The sequence below is a fragment of the Microcaecilia unicolor genome, chromosome 1 (genome assembly GCF_901765095.1).
Source record: "Microcaecilia unicolor chromosome 1, aMicUni1.1, whole genome shotgun sequence".
Classification (NCBI taxonomy): Eukaryota; Metazoa; Chordata; class Amphibia; order Gymnophiona; family Siphonopidae; genus Microcaecilia; species Microcaecilia unicolor.
In genome coordinates, this window is record NC_044031.1 from 640,263,099 (window position 1) to 640,281,695 (window position 18,597).

Genomic DNA, 18,597 nt, shown 5'->3' on the forward strand with positions numbered 1-18,597 from the left:
GAGCTACATGGTCAAAGGTGCACAGGACAGAAGCAGAGAGAAACTGATGCACACAGATGCATTGGGGGAAATAAATCAGACTAATTGTGACCACCATGAAAACAAATACTACAACATTAACTGATGAGGAACAGACTAACCGTAGGAAAAGTAAAACAGAAGCACAACGAAAAAGGTGTGCAGCTTCAAAAAATAAAAAAAAACTAGGTCTACATGAGGAAAACACTACAACAGAAAACACAACTACCCTAAATATAAATCCTCAACAACAACAACGTAACACACAAAGCCACACTCATTCAACAAGGCAACACATTGCACAAATGACAGATGAACAGAAACAAACACACACAATTATGCACAGTGCTATAGAACACACATGCTTACAAAATAAAACACATAAAAGAAGACCAAGAAATAGGACAAGAAAAGCATACAAACACAAAAAGAGACTAACAGCTACAGAAAAACCACAAGATTTAGCACACCCAACAGTCACGACACATTCTACAACTTCAAACAGAGGAATTGCAGTAATGGACTGTGTAAATGAGAACAACACTCCATACTACAGTTGTGGTCTAATGAACGCTATATGTATTTTTTGCAAAGCTAAACATTTCAACAATGAAAGACCTTCTGACAACTTCTTTACAAACTGCTGTAGTAAGGGAAAAGTATATCTTCCACCTATTAGATCTAATGAACTTATACAGCAGCTTCTGTCTGGGGAACATCAATATTCAAAAAATTTCTTTGAAAATATTCGCTCCATTAATAGTTCCTTAGCCTTTGCATCTATGGGAGTTAACATTTCACCTCCACCTGGATATGGCCCTTACTGCTTTAGAATCAATGGCACTATTTACCATAGAACAGGATCGCTGCATCCAGACAATGAGAAACAAAGACAGTTTGCTCAATTATATATTCTAGATCCAGACGAAGCAGCTCTTCAGAGACTACAAATCTTACCAAGTGCACACATCCATGAGAAATTAATGACACAATTAAGCAACTTTATGGCATCTGAAAATCTTTTTGCTGACGCCTGTAAAATGCTATATGAAGTAGAGAATGAAAGTATAGCAGAAGCACAACGACTAACAATAGAACCACCTAGAATTTCTATGGCCATTGTCCAAGATCGGAAACATGATCCACGGCAATACAATGCACCCAGAGCCAATGAGGTTGCTTTCATTTTTCAAAACACAGAAGGCGAGCCTCCTTTACATCGAGATCTGATAATACACTGCCGAAACACAGAAAAACAAACAAATCAAACTGAAATAATAAGTGTGTTAGATCCAAACCTTGAACCTATGGTATATCCATTACTATTCCCATATGGAGATCAGAGCTGGAGGATAAATATTCCTTTGTCTGAACAACCTGAATGTCTCAGGAACATGCGCAACAAAGAAAAAAAAAACAGAATTAGAGTAACACAAATGCAGTACTATGGATACCGTTTTGCTATCAGAGATGATTTCAATCCTTTCCTTTCAGATGGAAAACTAACCCAACAGTACTTTGTGGATGCCTATATTAAAACTGAGGCCAACAGACTAAATTATATTAGACAAAACCAAAAACTTTTACGAGTTGAAAAATACAAAGGATTAATGGACCACCTTGCCAGTGAAAATACAGATCCACAATTTACTCCAGGACAGCCATTCATTTTACCATCAACATTTTCAGGAAGCCCAAGAAATATGCACCAAAATTATCAAGATGCAATGGCCATAGTTCGGAAATATGGAAAACCAGATCTATTTATTACTATGACATGCAACCCTAAATGGGAAGAAATTACTGAAAAGCTACATAAAGGACAAACGCCAGAATTTCGACCAGACTTATTGGCAAAAGTCTTTCATTTAAAACTCAAACAATTACTACAAGACATATGCAAAGAACACATACTTGGTATCCCTCTTGCAAAAATACATGTCATAGAATTTCAAAAACGTGGATTACCTCATGCACATATTTTACTCATCTTAGCAGAAGAGCACAAGCCTAAAACGACAGAGTTAATTGATAAAATCGTATGTGCAGAAATACCTGACATACAAAAATTCCCACGTCTCCATTCTATTGTTGCTAAACATATGATACATGGCCCCTGCAATGACACCACCTTAAATTTGCCATGCATGGTTTCTGGGAAGTGCTCAAAAGAATTCCCCAAATCCTTTCAAAATGAAACTATTCAAAATTGTGATGGATACCCTAAATACCGTCAAAGAGATAATGGTGTTGGTACACTTTTACATGGAAAAATCATTAATAACAGTTGGGTAGTCCCCTACAACCCTTTCTTACTACTGAAATACAATTCACATATAAATGTAGAAGTCTGCGCATCTATTAAAAGTGTCAAATACCTTTTCAAATATGTGTACAAAGGACATGATTGTGCTAATGTTGTCATCACAGAGCACAAAACTTTACAACACGATGAAATTAAAACCTTCACAGACTCAAGATATGTTACTGCTCCTGAAGCTGCATGGCGACTTAACGCATTTGAAATGCATCACCAATCACACACTATCCAGAGATTAGAAGTACACTTGCCAGATGAACAAAGCATTGTTTTCCATCCAAAAAACATTGCCATTGCAGTACAAACAGCTAAAACAAAGGACACTACTTTAACAGCATGGTTTAAACTTAATGCTGAACATCCTCCTGCAAACAGCATTTTATACATTGACATTCCTATGTACTATACCTTCAACAAAAAACGACGACAGTGGAAACAGAGAAAAACTGAAAATAATAAAACAATTGGCAGGATGTATGCAGTTAATTTACCTTCAGATCCCAAACGTTATTGCCTAAGACTAATTCTACTACACCAACCTGGTGCTAAGTGTTTTCAAGACTTAAGAACTGTTCAAAATACTGTCTACAATACATTCCAAGATGCAGCAAAAAAAATGGGACTCATTCATGATGAAGCTGTGTGGAAAAACACATTAGACGACGCAGTCACATGCAGCATGCCCCAGCAAATACGTGAAGTTTTTGCATACATTTGTGTTTTTGCAGCACCATGTAATGCTTTACAAATTTATCAAAAATATAAAACTTTTATGCTAGAAGATTTTACACATATGCATGGATGCACACAAGAATGCACTGTTTGTGAACAATTATGCCTTCTCAAAATACAAAGTATTTTTCAAACACATGACAAAAACCTACAACACTTCGGCTTACCAAAAACAACACACAAGATTGAAGATCCTACCCTTGCATTCAAAGCTGCAGAAGAAAAGCATAACACAGAAATAATGCAACAAAACTTAAACCATGACCAAGAAGAAGTTTTAAAAACTATACTTTCTGCATTCAATGACAAACAACAAACCAACAACTGCTTTTTCTTAGATGGCCCAGCAGGAACTGGCAAAACTTATACAGTACATATAAAACTATCCTCAGTACCATCCGAGGAGAAGGTAAAATCGCACTTCCCATTGCATCAACAGGAATTGCAGCAAACTTACTTCCTGGAGGACGAACTTATCATTCACAATTTAAATTACCAGTTCCTCTACTTGAAAACTCAACATCAACTATCAGATTAAACTCCAATAATGCTTCAATCCTTAGAGATGCACACATAATAATTTGGGATGAATCAACTATGGCTCCCACAATGGCACTTTCTGCTGTACATACACTACTTAAAGACATCATGAAGAATGACAAACCATTTGGGGGAAAAGTTCTTCTACTAGGTGGAGATTTCAGACAAACTCTACCAGTCGTACCACATGCTAATCGAACACACATTATTGAATCAAGCATTAAATTTAATAAACTATGGAAACAATTTAACATACTTAAATTACACAACAACGTACGCTGTACAGATCCACAGTACAACAACTGGTTCATGGATTTAGCTAATGGGAATCTACCATGTCCAAATGGTTTCCAAGATATGATTGAAATACCTGATCAGCACATTTGTTATGCAGATATAGTAGAAGCTACTACTACTACTACTACTACTTAACATTTCTAAAGCGCTACTAGGGTTACACAGCGCTGTACAATTTAACATGGAAGGACAGTCCCTGCTCAAGGAGCTTACAATCTAAAAAGACAGGTGTACAATCTAAAGACAAGTGTAGAGTCCGTCTGGTAGGTGATACTATATTTCATGAGAGGTTAGGTGCCGAACGCGGCATTGAAGAGGTGAGTTTTAAGCAGAGATTTGAAAATGGGTAGGGAGGGAGCTTGGCGTAGGGGTTGAGGAAGATTGTTCCAGGCAAAGGGTGAGGCAAGGCAGAATGAGCGGAGCCTGGAGTTGGCAGTGGTGGAGAAGGGAACTGACAGGAGGGATTTGTCCTGTGAGCGGAGGTTACGGGCAGGGATATAGGGGGAGATGAGGGTAGAGAGGTAGTGAGGAGCCGCAGACCGGGTGCATTTGTAGGTAAGGAGGAGAAGCTTTAATTGTATGCGGTATCTGATCGGAAGCCAGTGAAGTGATTTGAGGAGAGGAGTGCTGTGAGTATATCGGTTCTGGCGGAATATAAGACGTGCGGCAGCGTTCTGAACGGATTGAAGGGGGGATAGATGGCTACGTGGGAGGCCGGTGAGGAGTAGGTTGCAGTAGTCAAGGCGAGAGGTAATGAGAGCATGGACGAGAGTTCGTGTGGTTTGCTCAGATAGGAAAGGGCGAATTTTGCTGATGTTGAAGAGGAAGAAGCGACAGGTCTTGGCAGTCTGTTGGATATGCGCAGAGAAGGAGAGGGAGGAGTCGAAGATGACTCTGAGGTTGCGGGCAGATGGGACGGGGAGGATGAGGGTGTTATCAACTGAGATAGAGAGTGGAGGAAGAGGAGAGGTGGGTTTGGGTGGAAAGATGAGGAGCTCGGTTTTGGCCATGTTTAGCTTCAGGTGGCGGTTGGACATCCAGGCTGCAATGTCAGATAAGCAGGCCGATACCTTGGCCTGGGTCTCCGTGGTGATGTCTGGTGTGGAGAGATATAGCTGGGTGTCATCAGCATAAAGATGATACTGAAAACCATGAGATGAGATCAGTGAGCCTAGGGAGGAGGTGTAGATTGAGAAGAGAAGCGGTCCAAGGACAGATCCCTGGGGAACTCCAACAGATAGTGGGATGGAAGTGGAGGAGGATCCATGAGAGTGTACTCTGAAAGTGCGGTGGGAGAGATAAGAGGAGAACCAGGAGAGGACAGAGCCTTGGAACCCAAAAGAGGACAATGTGGTAAGAAGTAAATCATGATTGACAGTGTCAAATGCAGCGGATAGATCGAGCAGGATGAGGATGGAATAGTGGCCTCTGGATTTGGCGAGGAGGAGGTCGTTGCAGACTTTAGAGAGTGCTGTTTCTGTCGAGTGTAGAGGGCAAAAGACGGATTGAAGTGGATCTAGGATGGCATGAGAGGAGAGAAAATCAAGGCAGCGACTGTGAACGGCACGTTCAAGAATTTTGGAGAGGAAGGGGAGGAGAGAGATGGGGCGGTAGTTGGAGGGGCAGGTAGGGTCAAGTGATGATTTTTTTAGGAGAGGTGTGACTACTGCGTGCTTGAAGGTGTCAGGGACCGTTGCAGTGGAGAGAGAAAGGTTAATGATGCGACAGATGGAGGGGGTGATAGTATGGGAAATGGTGTTAAGTAGGTTGGTGGGGATGGGATCGGAGGAACAGGTGGTGCATTTCGAGGAGGAAAGAAGGCGGGAGGTTTCATCCTTGGTGATCTCAGGAAAGGAGGAGAAAGAGGCCATGGTTGGTTGGTTGTTGGATAGGGCTACAGGCTGAGGAGGAGGTAGTTTGGTAGTGAACTCAAGGTTGATCTTTTGTACTTTGTCGCGGAAGTAGTCAGCCAGTGATTGAGGAGAGAGTGAAGGGGGAGTGGGGGCGGGGGGTACTTTGAGGAGGGAGTTAAGGGTGGTGAAGAGACGACGAGGGTTGGAGCTGAGAGAATTGGTCAATTGGGTGTAGTATAGGGCATAGGGAGGAATGGAAGGAGGATAGCATGAATTTGTAGTGAAGGAAGTCTGAATGGGTACGAGATTTCCTCCAGAGGCGTTCTGCGGATCGGGTGCAGGAGCGAAGGTAGCGGATGCAAGGGGTCAGCCAAGGCTGGGGACTAGTACGCTTAGTGGGATGGGAGGTGGATTGAGCGAGGGTGTCCAAAGCAGAGGAGTGAGCGGCATTGTAAGCAGAGACCGCTTTGTCTACAGTCTCAGAGGACATGATGGAGGGAAGGAGATCAGAGATACTAGAGGATAGAGTGGTGGGGTCAATAGCCTGGAGATTCCTGGAGGTGGTGGTTAAAGTTGGACGGGGCGGAGGGGGGGGGGTGAAGAAGTGTGAATGTGATCAGGTGATGATCGGAGAGAGGGAGAGCAGAGGCGTGGAAATTGGAGGGTGAGCCGGAGGAGGAGAGGACCAGGTCAAGACAATGGCCGTCACGGTGAGTGGGGGTGATGGAGCACAGCTGGAGGTTGAAGGAGGATGTTAGGGTGAGGAACGTAGAAGCGTTAGAGTCGGAAGGGTCATCAACGTGAATGTTAAAGTCTCCGAGAATGAGGGACGGAGATGAAGGTTCAAGAAAGACAGAGAGCCACGCATCAAAGTCGGTGAGGAAGGAAGAGAAGGATTTTTCAGGGGGGCGGTAGATGACTGCGACTCTGAGTGGGAGCGGGTAGAATAGGCGGATGGAGTGGGCTTCAAAGGATGAGAAGCAGTGGGACTGCGGTAGGGGGAGGGGTTGGAAACTACAGGAGGGCGAGCTGTTTTTGGACACTCAATTACTGCAGACACAGTTGAAAACTTTGCACAAAAGACTGTTCTTTGCCCAAAAAATACACATGCAGACAAAATTAATGACGACGTTCTAAATATTTTAAAAGGAAAGACAATAACTTACTTAAGTACCGATTCCATAAATGACTCAACAGAAGAACAACAACACTTATATCCTGTGGAATTTCTTCATCAACAAACTCCTACTGGGATGCCACCACATAACCTAGATTTAAAAATTGGTGCAATAATTATACTACTCAGAAATTTAAACACAAAAAAAGGATTGTGTAATGGAACTCGCCTAATAGTCAAAGACTTGAAAAACAACCTTATCATTAGTCAAGTACTGAGTTGATCAAGTGCTGGCAGTACTGTTTTCATACCACGTATTGACCTGGCACCATCAAACACAGACCTACCGTTTATACTATGTAGAAGACAATTCCCTGTCAAATTGGCATTTGCAATGACCATTAACAAGTCACAAGGACAAACTTGACAAAGTTGGGATTTTCCTTCCAGAACCGGTATTTACACATGGACAACTCTATGTTGCCTTTTCAAGAGTAAAGAACTCTTCTGATACAATTGTCAAAGTCATTGATGGACCTCAACAAGGACACCTTTTTCCTGATTGTAACAAAATTTATACAAAAAATATTGTATACAAGGAAATGTTACAAATCTAAGAATTTATTACAAAAACATTTCACAAAGTTCCCATGTTCCTTACAGAACTGATATTAACACATGGACATATGTATATTATGTTTTCAACAGTATATATCTGTTCTCATGCATTTGTAAAACAGATTAATGCACCTCAACAAAGACACCTTTTACATGATTGTAACAAACATTATACAAAACATATTGTTTACAATGAAATGTTAAAAATGTTGCAAAGAATTACAATACAAATACAACTTTTTACAAAAAAAATGTTGTCTTTTTTAAAAACACTTATATTCCTTAATATCAAGAGACAAAAATAACAGAAAAACAAACTACATGCTAGCGCCCGTTTCATTTGTTTTCGAAACGGGCCTTTTCCACTAGTGTCCAATAAAAAAGGTGTCATCTTATTTTCTTTTCCATATTTTATTTTGTTTTATTTCTAGTGATTACTGAGGAAACTTGAGTATCAAATGTTAAATGTTTGTCTATAATTATACCTGGAATTTTCAAATTATTGTCAGTGGGGAATGAAGTGTTGTCAATTGTGAAACTGTTGTAGTCATTTTGGTCAAATAGGTTGGTAATGACCATGAATTTAGTTTTTTTGTGAGGCCCAGGTTTCCATTAAATTTAAGTCAAGTTTTGCCTTTTGTAAGATGTCTTGAGTGTTCTTTATGAAAGTTATGTATATGGTAACATCGTCAGCATATATGAATGTTTTGAATCCTGCTGTTTCTAGTTTGTTACCTAGTGGTGATATCATTATATTAAACAGAATGGGTGATAGTGGAGAGCCTTGAGGGATGCCACTGTCCGGTGACAAAGGAGAGGATAAGGTTTCTTTTATTTTCACTTTGTAAGATCTTGATTTCAGGAATCCTTGAAACCATTTGTGGACTTTGCCACATATGCCAAAGTTGTCTAGTATGTTTAGTAGGATATTATGATCTACTACATCGAATGTGCTAGACATATCAAACTGTATTATTAAGATCTTAGACCCTGTGCTAATTTATTTTCTGAGATTTGATACTAGGGTAGTAAGGACACTCTTGGTGCTATAGCATGGTCTGAAACTTGATTGCGATTTGTATAGTAAGGAGAAATGTGAAAGGTAGTCCATAGTCTGTAATGCTACTATTCTTTTCATCGCCTTTATCATCAAAGGAATGGAGGCTACTGGTCTGTAGTTTGTTGCATCAGTTATGGTGATTGAATTGTATTTTTGTATTGGTGTTAGGATAATAGAACCTTTATTATCAAGGAAAGTGCCATGGAATAGTAGGAAGGAGATATGCTGCTGAAGCAGATTAATGAATATATTAGGAGCTGAAGAGCCCTAATCTGCTTGCCCCGGCTTGCCCTGGTGTGTTCCAGCTTCTGCAGTCTAACGGCCCCAGCTTGTTCCAGCCTGCCTGTTATGATTGGGGTCTGAACCCCTCTCAAACTTACCTTTTTCCTGGGGGTCAGCTTCTTAGCTGGCTTCTGTTTCTTTGTCTGTCCTTTCTGAGCTGGCTCTGTCTCTCTGTGCTGGCAGCTTCCAGCAGCAGGGCTCTAATTGTTTCACTATACTGCACCTGTGTGGGTAGTCTGAGTTGTTCTAACTCTCTTTGGGTGTACTGGCTTCAAGTGTTTCACGGTTTTGCATTGGTGTGGGTTGGGCCTCTCTGGGTCAGTGTGCTTTTGCCTAGGTCTAGGGAGTGTGACATCATCAGGGAGGGCCTTGATAAGGAAGTGGTGTTGTTTCCTTCAGGGCCTTTGCAACAGTGGTGTTTGCTTTAGGTAGGGTGGTGCAGTGTGCACTTCTGACTTTGTGTCTAGTTTCCCTGCTTGCTTTTGCTAAGGGCCAGGTTAGTGTTAGTGCAGTGTGCACTGGTGACTGTGTGTTTAGCTTTCCTGCTTTTCCCTCTTGGTTTTGGAAGCATTGCTATGTGTAGGGCTTTGGAAGCTCTGTTGCTGATAGAAGTACTTCAGGGTTTGGTGTTGTTAGGAACACTGCAGAGTTTGCTGTTAGAAGTACTTCTGGTGTTTGTGCTATTGGGAGCATTGCAGTCTTTGCTGTTGGTGTTTGGTGATTTAGAATCACTTTTGGCTTATGTGTTAGCTTCCCTTCTTTTTCCTTGTGGCTCCCCTGTCTTCCCTTTTAGTGCTAGGAGCTCTTCTGGTTACTTGCCAGAGTAGTGCTTAGGAAGCACCTTGTTGGTTGTATCTAGCTTGCTAGAGCAGTGCTTAGGTAGCTTGTTAGTTTTGTGTTTAGCTTATTAGTGTAGAGCTCTGCTTGTAGCTTGGTGCTTAGTAGCACCTGTGTTAGCTTTGTGTTTAGTTCCCTGCTCTGTTAGTTTAGGGCTTAGGAAGTCCCTTTCTTGAGCAGGGATTAGGAGCTCCTGTTTAGTATAGGGCTTAGGAAGTCCTTTTGTCAGTTTACTGTTAGGAACACTCCTGCTGGTTTAGGGCTTGGGAGCACGTAGATCAGTTTAGGGTTAGGAGCACTTCTGTTTCCAGTCCTGGTCCCTATGTCATCCGGTATCCAGTAAATCCTGTCGGCTACTCGAACCCAGGAGCTCAACTCCTGGGGGGCTTAGTAGCTAAGCGCAGGTGAAGCTGTGCGGACCAGTCCAGTGTGCTCCAGTCCAGTGTGTTCCGGTCCGGTGTGTGTTCCAGTCCAGTGTGCTCCAGTCCAGTGTGTTCCGGTCCGGTGTGTGTTCCAGTCCTGTGTCCTCCAGTCCGGGGGATTCCAGTCCATGTGTTCCGGTTCGCTGGGCAGTGCCTGCAGTCCCTGCCGGTGTGCTTACCCAGTGTTGGTTGGTGGGTTTTGCCTGCTGCTGTCGCTCCTCGGCAGCAGCCCAAGGGCTCACGTTTGCTCCAGAGCCCGGCCCCGCGGGCTCTGAACCTGAGAACCTGACACTGCCTAATCCAGCTAATCCAGCTTCTCCAGCTTGCCCCAGATTGTCCCAGTCCTGCTACCCGGCTGCTCTTCCCTGCCCTGGCTGCTCCGGTCCACCTGGCACAGCGTGTCCCAGTCTGCTTGGCCCGGCTTGCCCTGGTGTGTTCCAGCTTCTGCAGTCTAATGGCCCCAGCTTGTTCCAGCCTGCTAATCCAGCTAATCCAGCTTCTCCAGCTTGTTCCCGCCTGCCGATTGTAGCCTGTTCCTCCAGTCCAGTCCGCTGATCCGGCTCTCCCTGCATGTTCCAGTCCGCCGATCCGACCCTTCTGCTCCAGATTGCACCAGTCCATCTGCTCCAGCATGTACCAGCCCGCTTGATCCAGCTTTTCCAGCTTGTTCCTGTCAGCTGACTCCAGCCGGTTCCTGATCCAGCTTCTCCAGCTTGTTCCTGTCTGCCGATTCCAGCCTGTTCCTCCAGTCCAGTCCGCTGATCCGGCTTCTCCCTGCATGTTCCAGTCCGCTGATCCGGCTTCTCCCTGCACATTCCAGTCCACCGATCCAGCTTCTCCCTGTCTGCTCCAGTCCATCTGCTCCGATCCGGCTTCTCCAGCCGCCTGATCCAGCTTCTACTGGCCATCTGATCCAGCCTCACCAGCTTCTCCAGCCCGTTGACCCTGCCTGTCTCATCCGCCTAATCAGTGCGTCTGCTCCAGCTTGCTCCTGCCTGCCTGCTTGCCTGCTAGCCAATCAAACCAACCTCCAAAGTGCTACAGCCTGCTCCAGTCCTGTCGCCTGCTCCAGCTTGTTCCTGCCTGCCTGCCTGCTTGCCTGCTAGCCAATTAAACCAACCTCCAAATTGCAACAGCCTGCTCCAGTCCTGTCGCCTGCTCATGTTCCAGCCCATCCGTTCCAGTTTACTTCATTCCGTCTGCTCCAGCTGACTCCAGTCCTGCTCCTGCCTCCCTGTTAACCCACCAACCTGCCTGCCTGCTTGCTAGCTTGTCAGCCATTGGCTTACTTGCCTGCCAACTTGTCCTGCTGACTCAAGTCCTGCTCCTGCCTGCCTGCTCCCCTGCTAACCCACCAACCTGCCTGCCTGCCTGCCAGCTTCTCATCCATTGATGTACCAGCCTGCCAGCTTGTCAACCACTGACTTACCTGCTCTCCAGTCCATCAACTCCAAGCCTTCAGCTTTTCAGCTCCTTCTATCTGCTCCACATCTCAGTCACTACACATACACCTGTTACACCTCAATCTCTACTCATGGCCCCTATCCACATTCTCTTCCTTGCCCTGTCCCTTCCTAATCTTTTCCCCCACCCCCCTCCGCTGCCTACTGCTGGAACTCATAGCCCACCCCCTTCCCCCACCACCTCACCATCTCTCTTGTCCCCTTCCTCCCTCCTAGCTCTTAATCTTCATCACCTCCTTCCTGCCATTAACCCATCACCATTCCTCCTAAGTGCACCCCGTCTTCGTCGCCTTTGTCGCCCATCCTCCCCCACCCTCCTCCGTACTCTCTTGCTCCTCCTCTTGCTATCCTAATCCTAATCCAGGCCCCCCTCACCTGTCCTCCTCCTATCCATGCAAACGATTCAGTAATGTCTCCAATCTCGTCTCTATCCCCCTCCTCCCCACCTCTTCCCTCCCCTTCTCTTGTGCCCTCTGGAATGCCCACTCGGTCTGCAACAAACTGCCCTTCATCCACGATCTCTTCATCTCTCGTTCCCTTCAACTGCTCGCCCTAACTGAAATCTGGCTCTCCCCGGACGACTCGGCCTCAGTCGCGGCCCTTTGCCATGGAGGCTCTCTCTTCTCCCACACTCCCCGCCCAGTTGGCCGCGGTGGAGGCGTCGGGCTACTACTTTCGCCCTCCTGTAGTTTCCAACCCCTCCTCCTACCGCAGTCTCACTGCTTCTCATCCTTTGAAGCACACTCCATCCGGCTATTCTACCCATTGCCACTCAGAGTGGCAGTCATTTACCACCCCCCTAATAAATCCCTTTCTTCCTTCCTCACCAATTTCGATGCCTGGCTTTCCGTGTTTCTTGAACCCTCATCTCCGTCACTCATTCTCGGAGACTTTAACATACACGTTGATGACCAATCCGACCCTCACGCATCTCAATTCCTCACTCTAACATCCTCCTTCAACCTCCAGCTATGCTCCACCGCCTCGACTCACCGAGACGGCCACTGTCTTGACCTCGTCCTCTCCTCCTCCGGCTCCCCCTCCAATTTCCACACTTCAGCTTTTCCTATCTCGGATCATCACCTGATCACCTTCACACTTCTTCACACCCCACCTCAGCCCCGTCCAACTCTAACCACTACCTCCAGGAATCTCCAGGCTATTGACCCTCCCACCTTATCCTCTTGTATCTCCAATCTCCTCTCCTCCATATTGTCCTCCAAGTCTGTCAACAAGGCTGTCTCCGCATACAATACCACTCTCTCCTCTGCTCTGGATACCCTCGCTCCATCCACCTCCCGTCCCACAAAGCGTACTAATCCCCAGCCTTGGCTGACCCCTTGCATCCGCTACCTTTGTTCCTGCACCCGATCTGCCGAACGCCTCTGGAGGAAATCTCGCACCCATTCAGATTTCCTTCACTACAAATTCATGCTATCCTCCCTCCACTCTTCCCTATTCCTTGCCAAACAGGACTATTACACCCAACTGACCAATTCTCTCAGCTCCAACCCCCGTCGTCTCTTCGCCACCCTAAACTCCCTCCTCAAAGTGCCCTCCGCTCCTCCCCCCCCCCCCCTCACTCTCCCCTCAATCACTGGCCGATTACTTCCACGACAAGGTGCAAAAGATCAACCTTGAGTTCACTACCAAACCATCTCCTCCTTTTCACCCTTTAACCCTCGACCAACCAAGCCAGGCCTCTTTCTCCTCCTTTCCAGACATCACCGAGGAGGAAACCGCTCGCCTTCTTTCCTGCTCGAAAAGTACCACCTGTTCCTCTGATCCCATCCCCACCAACTTACTTAACACCATCTCTCATACTGTCACCCCGTCCATCTGTCATATCCTCAACCTCTCTCTCTCCACTGCAACTGTCCCTGACACCTTCAAGCACGCCGTAGTCACACCTCTCCTCCAAAAACCATCACTTGACCCTACCTGTCCCTCCAACTACCGCCCCATTTCCCTCCTACCCTTCCTCTCCAAAATACTTGAGCGTGCCGTTCACAGCCGCTGCCTTGATTTTCTCTCCTCGCATGCCATCCTTGATCCACTTCAATCCGGTTTTCGCCCTCTACACTCGACAGAAACAGCACTCTCTAAAGTCTGTAATGACCTGTTCCTTGCCAAATCCAGAGGTCACTACTCCATCCTCATCCTCCTCGATCTATCCGCCGCTTTTGACACTGTCAATCATGATCTACTCCTTGCCACACTGTCCTCATTCGGGTTCCAGGGCTCTGTCCTCTCCTGGTTCTCCTCCTATCTCTCCCACCGCACCTTCAGAGTTCACTCCCATGGATCCTCCTCCACCCCATCCCGCTATCTGTTGGTGTTCCCCAGGGATCTGTCCTTGGACCCCTTCTCTTCTCAATCTACACCTCTTCCCTGGGTTCCCTCATCTCATCTCATGTCTTCCAGTACCATCTCTATGCAGACGACACCCAGCTGTATCTCTCCACACCAGACATCACTGCGGAGATCCAGGCAAAGGTATCGGCCTGCTTAACCGACATTGCTACATGGATGTCCAACTGCCACCTGAAACTGAACATGTCCAAGACTGAGCTCATCGTCTTTCCACCAAAACCCACTTCTCCTCTTCCTCCACTTTCTATCTCAGTGGATAACACCCTCATCCTCCCCGTCTCATCTGCCCGCAACCTCGGAGTCATCTTCGACTCCTCCCTCTCCTTCTCGGCACACATCCAGCAGATAGCCAAGACCTGTCGCTTCTTCCTCTTCAACATCAGCAAATTCCGCCCTTTCCTCTCGGAACACACCACCCGAACTCTCGTCCACGCTCTCATTACCTCCCGACTTGACTACTGCAACTTACTCCTCACCGGACTCCCACTTAGCCATCTATCCCCCCCTTCAATCTGTTCAGAACTCTGCTGCACGGTCTTATATTCCGCCAGAACCGATATACTCATATCACCCCTCTTCTCAGGTCACTTCACTGGCTTCCAATCCGTTACCGCATTCAGTTCAAGCTCCTCCTTCTTACCTACAAATGTACTCAATCTGCTGCCCCTCACTACCTCTCTACCCTCATCTCCCCTTATGTTCCCACCCGAAACCTCCGTCACAGGACAAATCCCTCCTCTCAGTACCCTTCTCCACCACTGCCAACTCCAGGCTCCACCCATTCTGCCTCGCCTCACCCTATGCCTGGAACAACCTTCCTGAGCCCCTACGTCAAGCCCCCTCCCTGCCCATCTTCAAGTCTCTGCTTAAAACCCACCTCTTCAATGCTGCCTTCGGCACCTAACTCTTACCTTCAGGATATCTGGACTGCCCCAAATTGACTGCCCCAATCGTATCGTCTACTCACTTGTCCTTTAGATTGTAAGCTCTTTGAGCAGGGCCTGTCCTTTTATGTTAAAGTTGTACAGCGCTGCGTAACCCTAGCAGCGCTATAGAAATGTTAAGTAGTAGTAGTAGTAATCTCTTTAGCCTTTCCCTCATATGAGAGTAGGATCCATCCCCTTTATCATTTAGTTGCTCTTCCTTTGAACCCTTTTCTAATTCCACTATATCGTTTTGAGATACGGCAACCAGAACTGAAGCAATACTCAAGGTGCGGATGCACCATGAAGCGATACAAAGCATTATAGTGTTTTCGGTCTTATTCACCATCCCTTTCCTAATATTCCTAGCGTCATGTTTGCTTTGTTGGCCACCACCACACACTGAGCAGAAGATTTCAGTTTATTATCTACAACAACACCCAGATCTTTTCTTGAGTGCGGACCCCCATGGTGGACCTAGTATCAGGTAACTATGATTCAGATTATTCTTTCCAATGTGCATCACCTTGCATTTGTCCACATTCAATTTCATCTGCCATTTGGACGCCCAGTCTTCCAATTTCCTAAGGTCTTCCTGCAATATTTCACGTCTGCACGTGTTTTAAAACAACCTTGAAAAGTTTTGTATCATTCTGCAAATTTGATCACCTCACTCGTTCCGATTTCCATATAATTTATAATATGTTAAATAGTGCCGGTCCCAGTACAGATTCCCTGTGGCACTGCACTGTTCACTCTCCTCCATTCAGAGAAATGACATTTAACCTACCTCTGTTTTCTGGTCCAATAACCAATTGGTCACCACATCTTTAAAAGAGATATAACGGAGTTAGAAAGGTACAGAGAAGGGAGCTGAAAATGATAAAGGGGATGGGATGATTTCTTTACGAGGAAAGGCTAAAGCGGCTAGGGCTCTTCCGCTTAGAGAATGAGACTGCTGAGAGGAGATATGATAGAGTTCTATAAATACTGAGTGAAGTGGAACGGGTAGATGTGAATCATTTGTTTACTCTTTCCAAAATACAAGGCCTGGGGGCAAACAATGAACCTACTAAGTAGCAAATTTAAAACAAACCAGAGAAAATATTAATTGCCAGAGAATGTGGGTACAAGCATTTGTTTTCAAGATTTTGCACTAAACAATTACTTTATAGCCAAAGTACTACATTCAATAAATAATTCTGTTCATTGGACAAATCAGGAACTAAGGAATCTTTTCTACTTACTATTAAAATGTCATCTGCATAGCAATATAAATTCAGTCTGAATGATTGAATTAAAGTAAGAAGAGGGCCCCCATTTCAAATGAAAAGTTCTAGAGGTAGAGGAATTAGATATAGTGGAATTAGAAAAGGTACCGAGAAGAGCAACGAAAATGATAAAGGGGAATGGGATGGCTCCCCTATAACGAAAGGCTAAGAGTGGCTAGGGCTCTTCAGCTTGGAGAAGGGATGGCTGAGGGAAGATATGATAGAGGTCTATAAAATACAGATTGGAGTGGAATGGGTAGACGTGAATCCCTTGTTTACTCTTTCCACAAATACTCAGACTAAGGGGCACACAATAGAAGTAAATTTAAAACAAACCAGAGAAATATTTCTTTACTCAATATGTAATTAAACTCTGGAATTTGTGCTAGATAACGTGTGTAAAAGCAGTTAGCAGGAGAGTTTAAATAAGGTTTGGATAATTTCCTAAAAGAAAAACCCATAAGCCATTATTAAGATGGACTTGGGAAACTCTAGTGCTTATTTCTAGGATAAGCATCATCAAATATGCTTTACTGTTCTGGGACCTTGCCAGGTACTTGTGACCTGGATTGACCACTGTTGGGAACAGGATACTGGGCTTGATGGACCTTTGGTCTGTCTCAGTATGGCAATGCTTATGTCCTTATGTTCTTATGTACACTGGCCCTATGCCACTTACATACACCCTTGTTGAATAACACTTAGGCATCCTAGTATTCTGTAAATTTACATGCAGAAGTGGTGTGCCAATATAGACACCCTGTTATGGAACTGTCCTTCATGTGGGCAGTCCCTATTAATTAGAGATTAAAATTTGTTGAATATAGACAGACAAGACACACAATGAAATACATTTTAAAGAATAATGTTGTTCAATGGAGAATTTTAATTGAACATCAAATATATGACCAGCTCTGAGAAAAAGTGGCTAAAGTAGTGGATCTGACATGATAATGGCCAGTTCTTCATAGCATGAGTCCAATAAGCAGACTGCAAAAGTTACCTTTTGAATTTTATAACTTTTTCATTTTTTTCACAAAAAGTACGGGGTTTGGACTGTTGTATTACAAATAGTTTGTTCCAATATAATTCATTAAAACTTCATTTTTTTTGTTTGTGGTGACTTTAGTCACTTTTTCCCAGAGATGATCATATGATGGGAGCTAATGCTGCATTTACCCAAACCACTGTAAAATGAAAGTTGCATATTTCCACAGCAGCAATTATGATATATTTAAGATCTGCAGTAACTAAAACACTGCCTGAATGAATCCTTTATTTTTTCTCATAACTTTAGATCAATACTACACCTTCTAAAAATGGGAAGAGTGAATCACCAGTGAGTGCATTTTTTCTCTTGGGATTCACAAATGATCCAGAGCTACAGATTGCCTTGTTTGTGCTGTTTCTACTCGTCTATAGTTTCACCATGCTGGGAAATATTGGCATAGTTACTGTAATTAAACTGAATCCTCATCTGCACACTCCTATGTACTTCTTCCTCAGCAACTTGTCCTTCCTAGATGCCTGCTATTCTTCAGTTATTTCGCCTAAGATGCTTCTAAACTTCCTTGTGGAAAAAAAACCATTTCGTATGCTGGATGCATTACACAGCTATATTTTACTCTGCCTTGGGAAGCACAGAGTGCCTCCTACTGGCTGTGATGGCATATGATCGTTATGTGGCTCTATGTAACCCATTGCTATATACAGTTATCATGACAAGAGGACTATGTATCAAGCTAACATGCTGCCTATGTTAGTGGTTTTCTTCATTCAGTGATAGAAACTGGTTGCCTATTCCGTTTGTCTTTCTGTGGGTCCAATGTTATCAATAATTTGCTTGTGATTTCCCTCCGTTGTTTATGTTGTCCTGCACTGATACTTCTATTAATGAATTAGTACTGTTCATTTTTGCAGGTTCTATCACAATGAGTGCTGTTATAATTATTTTTTCGTACTCTTATATCATCACCACGGTTCTGAAGATCCGCTCTGCAGAAGGTAGACGCAAAGCTTTCTCGACTTGTACCTCTCACTTTATCTGTGTCACTTTGTTCTATGGAACAATTCTGATCATGTATCTGCGGCCCAGCTCTAGTTACTCCCAGGAAACAGACAAAATCCTCTCTTTCTTCTATGCAGTGGTGATTCCCATGTTAAATCCCCTGATTTACAGCCTTAGAAACCAAGAGGTGAAAGAAGCAGTGAGAAAATCATATGCAGAAATATGCGCTCACAGTTAGGGTTTAATTTTTAGAGCCTAGGTTGTGTGAAAAATATGCAGTCCATTTACCCCACATACATAGCATTACTTCTCAGAAGTAAGTAGCCAACATTTTTTTCCTTTTGAAAAGGAGCAGATGCAAAGTACAGACACTGAAGGTAATTTTATAAAGTCTTTTTAATATGTATATGCCTTTATATTCCCACATAACCCCATATTCTTTATAGGAGATGCTGGAGCCAGA

The 18,597-nt window shown here is 44.4% G+C and overlaps 1 protein-coding gene and 1 pseudogene across 1 annotated transcript; both read left to right on the forward strand.

Moving 5' to 3' along the window:
* Positions 1-536: 536 nt before the first annotated feature.
* On the forward strand, positions 537-3,608 carry LOC115461068. The gene has a single exon (XM_030190623.1). The coding sequence runs from the start codon at positions 537-539 to the stop codon at positions 3,606-3,608; it is 3,072 nt and encodes a 1,023-aa protein (XP_030046483.1).
* A 59-nt stretch (positions 3,609-3,667) lies between these two features.
* On the forward strand, positions 3,668-18,372 carry LOC115461076 (annotated as a pseudogene).
* The last annotated feature ends 225 nt before the right edge of the window (positions 18,373-18,597 follow it).